Raw genomic sequence first — 11,656 nt, forward strand, 5'->3', positions numbered from 1 at the left:
AAGTCAATCGGGGTTGAAGCCAGATATTACTGACAGTTGACATTGCAGTTTCAGACTTTGTACCCATCAGACATTACATGCTACTACAATCATTCCCTCAACTTTATAACATTATTAGAGCAGTATTTCAAAGGTGCCCTTTTCTTTGGACCTTTTTCTCCCCATTATTCATGGCTTTGTCTAGATTTCTAGCTCTCTGACACTGGCAGGTTTTCTGCTAGCAGTTAGTGGCATGGCCTTTCTTTGCATTTTGTAGACTGTTATGTTGGTGTTATGGACCCCATGACACTCCCTAACAAGGCACTGTGGGTGAGGCATGGGCATTTGCCACAGGCCTGTAGGTCATGTGTGACAGATGCAGGCCATCTGTAGAAAGGCAGTGCATTCTGATGATCATATGTTCCCAGGCTGCCAGCAGTGGACAATCCTGGGATGTTGTCCTGGGATGGCACCAGTAAGTTGACTGTGGGTGTTGCTGACAATTGATTTCTGTTTGTGTTGTGCCATCACTCTTGCTGATGGTTGGATGCTGCGTAAGGCTAGGGACATGTTACTGCATTTCTATGTGACTATGGGGGGGTGACACATCTGTGCACAATACACATTTACAGAGACTGTGCTGATATTTGCTTAACATTTTGGTCACATTTAGCATAGTGGTGTGCCTTATCTTTGAGACTACATGCATAACAGTATCAACCACAGGTCAGATTGTACTGGAATAAACATTTGTAGTTTCAGACTTCTTACCTTTCAAAGCTATACTGCCACTGCCAGACCTGCTGTGATATCACTGTGTAAAAGTCTGTAGGTGGGGATTTCATGGATGTCGCCATGTGGGGGCCTTAGCCAGACATTTCTGTATGGTTTTCTACAGCTGATCTGTTGGGTGAGGCTTGGGGTGGATATGGGACCACCACTTTGACATCCATGTGTATGACCTATGACCCCCAGTTATTTGGCTCACTACATATACTGCAGTGGTATTTGTCAACTAGGGTGGTACTGCATGGTGTGGGTAGGCCAGTACTGGGACTACACTTCCTGCTTTCCCACAGAGCTGTCAGTTGTCTGCTGCTATCCCAGTAAGCCACCCCATTCCCTTGCATGCTTGATTCAATACCATAGATATGCTATCAGAACATTCCATTCATTTATTTTATTAAGGAGACTGACTTACCTTGTGCCTGAGGCTGTTGTGAGGATGGTGCTTGAGGGCTGACTATGTCAGATGCATGCAGTACACTGCTTATACATGGTAAGGTATAGGTGGTGTGATATTTTGGGATCCATTTTACTGTGTGTGTGTGAGTCAGCGAGAGAGAGATCAGTCCCTTGGGCTCTACAGTGTCAGTGTGTATGTGTTGCCTCTTTGCCAAAGACAGGGCATACTGGGCATGTCTCCATCTGCCTACAGGGGCAGGCTCAGGACGTTCCTCCTCTGAGTATCTCTGTGCCTGTGGAGACCTTGGCATAGGTGGGGGGCTGTGTGACCCTTCCCAATTTTGCTCCTGCTGCAGCTGTTTCCATAGGATCATATTATGTAGCATGTGCACATGTGGCTGGAGAGTACTGCAAGGCTCCACCAGATATGTCAAGGCAGTGGAACCGTGACTTGAGCATCCCAAACACATGCTCTATAATGATCCTGGTTTCTGCATGTGCCTCATTATGGTGTTCTTGTGTGGGTGGGTGTGCATTTCTGATGGGTGTCATCAGCCATGGCTCCAGTGCATAGCCAGCATCCCCCACCAGATAACCATATGGGATGTCCCCACTGGCAAATGCCCAGTACAACTGTTGGAATGCCTGATGTGTGAGTCATGATAGCTTCCAGGGTTGCCATCACCCACATTCATGATAATGCCCTGGACATCCCACATGACCTGGCAGTTGATGGAGGAGAAGCCCTTGCAGTTTATGTAGACCCTACCCTGCTGCCTGGGTGGTGCTTTGATGTGGATGTGCATGCAGTATCTAGCACCCACTACCTCAGGGTATTCTGCTATATGGTGGAAGAGATGCATATTGCTGGTCAACATCTCATGGGTGCTGAGGAAATATATGTGCTCACTGGTATGTGCTGACAAAGCATCCAGGAACTGGTGGAGTACCCTGGATGCTGATGCCTGTGAGACCCCCATGATATCCCCAGTTGGTCTTTGGAAGGTACCTGTGTCTAGTATTCTTAAGGCTACACATACCTTGGTATCCACTGGGATGGGTTCCCCTCTGTTGGTTCTGTGTCTGAGGCAGGGCCGGCACAGCTTGATGATTTGCTGCAGAATGTCCCTGTCCACCTATAGTGCTCCACTATCTTCAGTTCATGTAGCCCCTGGTAGGTTACCCTGGGTCTGTACACTCTTCTCCTCCTCTTCACTCTGGGACGGTTGTCAGCATTCTTCTCCTCACCACAACCTCAGTATCTAGCACATACTGATAGATCAAAGCGACTGCAACCCCTAACATTTTTTGTTAGTTTTGTCAGTTCAAAATTTCCCTGAATTTGTACACCAGTGGTGCAGAGTTTGTGGGAAAACCAAGACTGAAAGGTGTTTGCATAGTTTTAGTAGTGTGCTGGGCTGCTGCCTGTGTAATTGTTTGATTCTAATACATTCCACCTGCCAGCTATACTAGTTCTCCTTATGTGACTTCCTTCTGCTGTTTCCCCTTCCCATTTCCTACCTGTTTAAGCCTCAAGGTATGCCACACATACCCAGTGCTTTAATGTAAACACTTCTGCTATTTCCCCCTTTTTTTTTGTTTGGTTTAAAACCTGGTGTGCGCTACACACACCCATTTAGACAATGTAAACAGCACTAAGCAACCTTGGACATACCCCCTTTCTTAGCTGTGCTTAGCTAAGGGCAAACAATGGGCACAGAGCTCCAATGTGCTTACAGCAAGCATGACACACCCCCTTTTGATGTCATCTAGCTCTCGTGCTTATACGATCGTGTTGGCACACCTACACGGTTAGGTGTAGTCTGACACTTAGAAGAAATTTGTGATTCAGTATAAATCCCCTCATTTGCATACAACACTGCCTTACTTCATAGTTACTACACTTACACTGAGCCTTTCCCCTTAGCAACCACTATTCCAAGGGTTTGTTTTCATTCTGCATGCCATTGACTCTAATAGCAAAATGCAGATTTCTGTTAAAATTGCTCCCCTCCACCCCTTTTTTTTATTTTTGGCACAATTCCATTTGCACGCCACTGCCCTATGCTTAAACAGCCGAGATCACCCCCCCCAAAAAAAAAAGTTTAATTTCATAAAATGTAAACTGTTTATAATGCCAATGGCCATATATTTGGCCATTGGCATGCCTAACAGTTATAATACATGCTTTATTTTGAGCTGTCATTACTCCGTTTTTTTATTTTGCAGAAATGTATTCGGCTAGTAGCTGAATACATTTCTGCTTCTTAGGCGTTGCCCGTTCGATTCTCCAGCGTTAGCGTCTGCTGTCGCGCGTGAATGCGTGAATAAGCGTTCTTGTTGTGAAGGTTGTGCTTAGCCACGGCAAGCCAGCATGTAAAAACTCTACTGCCAATCATTAAGCGGACCGGAAAAACACACACACACACACACACACACACTATTCTTGCACAGACACCTGCTTGCTTGCTGGTTTGTTAATTCACCTTATTTGCATGGTTTTCACCAGAAAATGAGGTAATTAGAATAAGGCAGTGGTGTCCATGCAAGAATAGTGTAGGAGCATGCATGCACGTCCCGGGAGCTCTATACTGGATCGCTCGGTGGCCATATTCTGTGCAGCAGCTGATGCAATATTCCTGCACATCGTGCAGGGCTTACTGAATCTGGGGTATGTGATTAGTAATAGTAAATAATTAAATAAGGCTAGAATTATTTGCAGAGAGCAAAACAAAATAAAACCAATAATTTACTTTTCAGGTAGATAGCCAAAAAGGGGAAGTTGGAATTGACCCATACAAGGAACACAATACTGTGAGACCAGGGAAGCTATTTAGAATTCCATATGCATTTATGCAAAGACCTTGTAACCCTTGTAATAAATGGCCTTACCTGAGTCATTGCTGCATAAAACCTGGACTAACAAACTGCCATGAAAACTATGACTTGGAAATAATAGTATTCCTTGTAACTGTAATCCATTCTGAAGAATAGTCTCAGTTTGCTTCACAAACCTGTTTCACATTAAAAGAATCTGTCACACATTCAGTGTTAAGATTTTCTAGCAAAGGCATTCATGATATTCTATAGGACCACATTTTTACATATAACACACTATATTTATCTGTGCTATAAACTTCTTAGCTAAAGGCATAAGAATTGTTCAATTTTGTGCTTGCTTGTTACACAATTATTTTTATTCATTTCTCAGCCAGCGAAGACCACTAGGCATAATCCTCCTTTCAGGGGAAGCTCAGGAGGATTGGGATTAAATTACCTGATCCGAGTCACATGGTAGCAAATGGAGTCTGAGACAGTCAAATCTAGAATGCAGAATGAAACTCATTAACAGCTCGTAGCTTAATCCAATGTGCTAAAATGACAGACATTTTGACAAAATGCATTGCCCTACATTTCAGCGACTGACAGATGCATTACAAACAGTAGATCTTATTTTTGTCTGCATGATTTTCTGTGTGGCTATATGTGCTTCATTTAAAGTAGTAGTGTGGGTGCAAAGCCATGGGATTCTTTGCCAGTTGCCCTGGATCCCAAACAACACATAGTGGAAAACTTCCTACATGGAGAATGATAGGCTGGGAAAATGTTCTGGTCTTCATCTACTTTTCTCTCAGATTTTTCTAAGTGACTTGTCTGATCTGATGAGTAGATTGTCTCTCTTGTTTCACTGAAGAATGTGTGGCATAGAGTGAACATGTCTGTAACATACAGTGAAACTCCTTGTGGTATGTAATAGCTTCCACTTGGCACTTGGTGAATGCCCGCTGTGTAATGAATAAAATCCCTGGGATGTGCAAAAAAAAAAACACCAGTGGCATGCAGTGAACCAGCTGTAGAATGCAGTGAGCCACACTGTGGCATACTGTGAACCCTCCTGTGGCATGCATTAACCCCCCCCTGTAATATCAATGAACCCCATGGCATGCAGTAACGCCAGCCCTTGTGACATGCAGTGAATTCCTTTATAGTACGTAGCCAGATTATCACACTGTGCCAGCAGTGAGCCATGTTTGGTTAGCAGCTATGGTGCCAGGGAAATCAACTGTAAGAGTGGCTCATCACCAACTCACAAGCTATCCACTGAAGGCTGGAATGTGATAGCAACTGGCAGGACCATCAGTAATAGGGACAGGCAGATCACACACCAACAGGAGGAGGTATGTCTCAGAATACGCATATATGAAGTTTTGTGGGATGGAAGGGACTTGAGGATTGGTCAGATCATATACCAGAACTTAGACCTTCAATATGAAGGCATTACTCCTTGCCAGACTATCACCTCTGGGACAAATACATGGGTAAGGAGAAACTCCTTAACAGTCAACTAGCTATTATGGGCTGAATGGAAACCTGCCCCATAAACCACTCATATTCATGCCTTTTAATATATTTGCAACAGCCCCGCTGCTCCTGGTCTCAATGTTGGGGGGGTGGGGGTTTGAGTTGGACATGAGACAAGACTTAACACATTTCCGCTGGATCTTCAGCTTCTAAGTCTGTTTTTCCACAGCCTGCACATAAGGGGTACACTGATACCCCCAGTGCCTCCCTAGCAGACTGACATGGCTAGAAAAGACAGTCTCCAAGATAAGCCAGTCGGGAAGAAGCAGTACAAGGATAAACAAAAAGGCTGATCAGCACCATATTATTGGGGGCACAGATGCCCTAGTATTTCAAAGGTCTCCAAATGTAAGAAAAAAGTGAATCTAAGCAAGAAGTATGACATGTTTACAGGGCAGATGGCAACAGCACAATTTCCAGAACACACCAGAGCTAACCAGTTACAGAACTCTGATGGTGTGGTGGTGGGGGGGGTGGCTGAAACATGGCATGAGGTTCCAAAGGGTAGATTGTTTACTCAACAGCAAGGATGGACAGGTAGACAGATAAGATCAGACAGGCATCCCCATGGACTATGATGCTTGCAGTTGACATTGTAATTTATAGTGAGAGTAGGGACCAGGTTGAGGAGACCTGGGGAGGAGGAGATATGCTCTACAGAGGAGAGGAATGAATATCAGCAGGACTAAGACAGACTATATGATTGTGAATGAGGGGGGACAGAGAAATGGTGAGGATGCAAGAAGTAGAGATGGTGAAAGTGGATGAGTTTAAATACTTGAAATCAGCAGTCCACAGTAATGGTAAGTGTGGAAGAAAGGTGAAAAAGTGAATGCAGGCAGGATGGAGTGGGTGAAGAAGAGTGTCAGGAGTGATTTGTGACAAACAGGTAATAGTAAGAGTGAAAGGGAAGGTCTACAAGATGGTATTGAGACTAGATATGCTATATGGGTTGGAGACAGTGACACTGACGAAAAGACAGGAGTAAGAGCTGGAGGTGGCAGAGTTAAAGATGTTAAGATTTACATTGGGTGTGACAAGGATGGACAGAATTAGAAATTAGTATATTAGAGGGTCAACTCAAGTCGGATGGTTTGGAGACAAAGCCAGAGAGGTGAGATTGCATTGGTTTGGGCATGTGCTGAGTAAGGATGCTGGGTAGATTGAGAGAAGGATGCTAAGGATGGAACTGTCAGGCAAAAGGAAAAGAGGAAGGCTTAAGATAAGGTTCATGGATGTGGTGACAGAGGATATGCAGTAGATTGGTGTGACAGAGCAAGATGCAGAGGACAGGAAAAATGGAAACAGATGATCCGTTGTGGCGACCCCTAACAGGAGAAAATGAAATAAAAAGAAGAAGAAGCCAGGACAGGGGGCAGCTTTCTTATAGCACTTCTGTAGACAGCAGTACAATTAATTTAGTTACATATTCAGTAAGAGCAGGAAGTGTTCAGGCCTTCTTGGGCTGAATGATAAATATTACCACACTGAAGTCGGGCACCCAACATACTAGATGGGAACCAAACACTATTGCATGCATGGTTTTAAAGTAAGTGTGTCCAGTGACGTGAATACAATAACATCTGAACTACTACACATTAAAAGCTCTGAATCATCATTATCTCTTAGCAAAATCATAACTTGTTCAGTCCTTAGTGGTACTGCCTTTCAATTCCAGCATATGGGGGCTTGAACTATGTCTCCAGCTTCTTTCTAAAAAAGTTGGCATATTTCCCAAAGTCCACAAAAAATTTTCCTGGCCAGCACAGCTTTCTCAGATAAGCTGTTTATACTGACTGATCACTCTAATAATAAATTGTCCCTGTGTTTGCAGAGCGGTGTGCGTTTTTGTGAAGCAAGGTCTCCGTTGTAAGTGAACCTTATTCTTAGTGGGTGATGTAATAAATAAATCAAATCATTAAAACATGACTGGTGCCCTGATGTGCAAACTTTGATGATGCAAGAAATGCTTGGTGCACCCCAACTACTTAGCTCCCCCTGTCTCAGTCATACTTACTCATTTGTGTACATTCCTCTGAATCTCAGCAGAATCCCTTTCCATCTTTCCAAAGCATTATTTAGGTCTATCAGTGTCTTATTTTCTCTGTTTCTCTATATGTTTCTTTATAGACTAGCCATTGCATCTGACTATGCACTGTCTTTAATGACTACATTTTCCTCATCACTCGTCCAGGCTTGTTTTCTGTCATAATTTGTGAAGCGTTGAAATCTTTCACTGTTCACAGCAGTGGTAGAAGGGCAGTCCATCACTTGGGACATTCACTCAGGGGTTATTATTTAAGTCTGTCATTTGGAGTGCAATGTAAGCTCTGTGAGATCAGTAAATGTGCTCATACAGTCCCTTCAGTGCCATCAAAGTGTCTGCCACTTGCTCTGTCTCTGGGTTTCTACCACTGGGTAAACTATTTGCCATATTTGGAGACTGCCATCTTCCTAGATAAAGAATGCAACAATCTGGATGCACATTTATCCCTTTTCTGGCTATTTGGACAACAGGACCTGTTCTTGGACCTTTGCGATCAGAAATGAGATATACCTTCAAATTGTATGTGTTATTAAGTTGGCCTAATGCTGTTTTTGTGTACTCCTCTCTGTTTTATACTTTTATTGTTGACATCCCTTAATCTTTGTTATGCATTTTTGTGCTGTTTCCTCTCAAATGACAAGTTGATGCATTTGTTCTTTAATCAGTGATGGCAGGACTCAATCAAGAGAGGCCTTCATTTGACAGCCATCAGGGATGGCGCAAAGATTTTTTTTTTCTATTTTGGGCCCCTACGCCCATACACATACTCTTTTATACAATGGGAGGGGGCATGCACTGGTCATCCCAAGCTTTGGCAAGTAAGTTTGCCAGTAAGAACAGCACCAAACTTCCTTGAAGCAGTGAACATGGATTCCCAGTTTTCTTATAGAGAATTCACACCATGTTAGTAAATTCCAGTACGCTCCCCGAACATGTGCTACCCCACAGGAGAGGTATACAGTCCCCACTCTTTCACAACTCTTATTCCCTATTTAGCTCATATAGTGGTGGTGCTGTGAATCGAACTCAGATCCCCTGGGCTGCAGGCAAGGCCTTGCCCATCTGCTCCACAGAGTCAGGCATTATATCCTCCACTGTGATTGTCACTGAAATTATATATTGTCTGTAAAGGGGCCCAAGAGGTCCAGATTACTTACATGTAAAATAAATAAAAAATAAAAAAAAATAAAGAAGACAGATGTAACTTCTCCACAATAATGGAATGGCAGGTCTCCTGGTCGGAACACAAACCCTGACTGGAGAGGGTAGTAAATGTGTCAGTCAATGAACATGATGAAGATGAATGTAAGCATCTAACCCGCAGCTCAAAAACAAAAAAAGAAGCTTCATAAGCTAAAGTAGTGAGGATAAAAAAAAACAAAAAAACAAGAGGAGACGAAAAAACAAAGCAGGACAGAGAACCAGACTAAGCTTCAGCCGTTTCATTTCATCACAGTCTGTCCAGCATCCCAGGTCATACACACAAATTCTAAGAAGATTAACTTCATGGTAATCTTATTTTCCATTCCCCAGGAAGGAAGCTGTCTCCATTTATAAATGGTTGGCTCACCCTTCCAGTACGAGACACACTGCCCATATACCTTTCAACCACAGCAAAAAGCTAAATATTTAAAGCAGCTGACTACCTCTGTACCCTTCTGAAGACTGAACTAGTAACATATTTTTATTTATTTTCAGCCCAGTTTGTAAACAAAATCTGTAAAACCTGAGGTTACTTTTTTGGCTCGTAAAGTCTCACTTCATGCTAGCAAAGCTGTTTTAAACTCCAGCAGTGGCCATTAAATCCGACAGTCAGTGCACCAGCGTGTTTTCAAAGGTTCCCAAAATCTGAAGGACAACAACAAAATACAGATCTCTCATCAGTACAAAGAGATTTCTGGAAATTCAAGCATCTGCACTGAAGAAATTATGCTGATGTGTGCCGAAGATGGAGTCATGCTAGCTATGGATATGGAGGTAATGAATGGCATAGGTTTAACAACAAACACTGACAACTATTCCAATGGGATGGTGTCAGACAATGAACTGTTGATGTGGAGGAGACCAATTAAGGCAGATGATGTCCTTGGATTAACAAAACCGACACAAGGTGAGTAAAAGACATTCCTATCTTTTCCCTCTAGTTTCTGCAATGTAAATTTATGTAAGATTATGTTATTATCCACTACAAATCAAAACTGTTCAAAAGCTCCTTATGTTGCTGTGATATAGCTTAATAAATGAGAAAAATAACTTCATCTTAAGAAAACTTTCTGAGAACTTTGACACCAGACTTTCAACATGAATACCAAGCACCAAGGTGAGCAAAACATTCACTTGTAACCCAGCCAACAGCACACGTACACAAAGACACACACACTCATGCATGCATGCACACACACACACACACACACACACACACACACACACACACACACACACACACACACACACACACACACTCGCACGCCTGCACACAAGCATATATGTACAGCTTAATAACTTTATATATAAAATTTTTCTTTAACTGTCTAACAGTAACAAAAAGGTAACACTAGCTCCTGCTTGAAAACATTCACTCTCACTACAAACAGCCAAACTCATTTATTTAAGCAGCCATGATATCAACCATGACTCCTTAAATGAATGCTATTGGTACACTCATGTCTGATAGGCATGTTTTCTGAGGAGCTAATTGTGCCCCCTAACAGTTTGTACCTAGGGTAGCTGCCCTTTTCAACCCACCCTAAGTATAGTAGAGTTTCAGCTTGGGATTTTCTTCATAAGTCATCTGACATATGTGGTTGTTTGTTTGACTGTTATCTGGGGAAAGTACTGATGTAGACTGACACCTTTTCATCCATGGCCTGGGACACTGGTCAATGCCCCGAGAATAATGAATCTTGCAACAAAGAGGAAATACTAAAAATAAAAAAGTTCTTTGTAAAAGCAGAATACAAATGCTTTATGATCAGTAATACAGAAGAACAGGGTGACTCCCAGGTTAAACATAGCAATCAAACTTCTGCAATAGTTATTTAGTTGTTATTTATTTATTTTCACTCGATTGGTTTAATTAATTGTGATGGAGGGTGCCCATTTACAGAGGAGATCCTAGACCAAAGCTCCAGTTCCACCTTACAGAAAATAGCTTTCATACATCAGAATGTAATTACATGCTTATAACATAACACAAACAGGCACAGTGACTATAACCCTGCATCTATACACCACCACTGCTTAAGGACGACAATTCTTTCAGCCAGTAAAAGTAATTCTAAGCAGCAACATTATGTGTGCATAAGCACTTTCCATTTATAGTAGTAAGGAGCTTAGCATTCTGCTGTGTCAGAATAAAGCATTACTTAATTGCAGAGTTAGGTTAACCTGACTAGCAACAATGGCTTATGGGATCACAGTTCGCTCAGGATGTTTTTGAATAAGGTGACTTACCTGCTTTTAAAAGTAAGGGAGGCAGTTTCATATCTAATGGATGAAACAGATGTATACTTTATTGTTAAAGGAATTATGCAATCAACAACAAAATTAATACAAGTAGATACTTGGCTAAGGAAGTGGACTCTCACATGAAGGCATGAGTTACAGATGTACGGATCGTGTTAGACCACATAAGCAGAGCAGTGCACATACCTGCTTGTGTCATCATGGTGACTAACACTTACACCTTACACTAACTTAATTGTGATTAAAATGTCCTTGCCAAACTCGCATATGTTAGTATCACATGAAAAGAGATTTGTTGAAGACAGCTGAGCCACAAACTGGGAAATAATAATCACTGAGCCATAAATTAACATTAGACTTTTGCAGAAAGGTGTTCATCTATGGACTTGAGCTCAGTTAATACATATGTTCATTTGTTCTGAAGCAGTAGGTTGGGTCCATCTACTACTTAACAGGTCATCCCAGAACCAGATCATGGTCAAATGAGGCCCTAGGCAGGGTTATGGACCTGCAACCCCATCAGCTCTTTCATTGTCTTAGCACAGTGATGGTGAACTATTTGGGTTTGACGTGTCAAAAGCTCTTGGCACAAAATAATTCAGTGCACTTCTGATGAGC

At 42.4% G+C, this 11,656-nt stretch overlaps 1 protein-coding gene across 1 annotated transcript in view; it reads left to right on the forward strand.

Moving 5' to 3' along the window:
- The first annotated feature begins 9,071 nt into the window (after positions 1-9,071).
- Positions 9,072-11,656, forward strand: part of LOC122815436 (protein unc-119 homolog B-like) — a 99,101-nt gene continuing 96,516 nt past the window's right edge. The window contains exon 1 of the mRNA XM_044087924.1: positions 9,072-9,683. Within this exon, the coding sequence (XP_043943859.1) occupies positions 9,503-9,683 (181 nt within the window). The 5' untranslated portion in view covers positions 9,072-9,502. The remainder of the gene's footprint in view (positions 9,684-11,656) is intronic.

Source organism: Protopterus annectens, chromosome 11.part0 (genome assembly GCF_019279795.1).
Source record: "Protopterus annectens isolate FY-2018-M chromosome 11.part0, PAN1.0, whole genome shotgun sequence".
Lineage (NCBI taxonomy): Eukaryota > Metazoa > Chordata > Ceratodontiformes > Protopteridae > Protopterus > Protopterus annectens.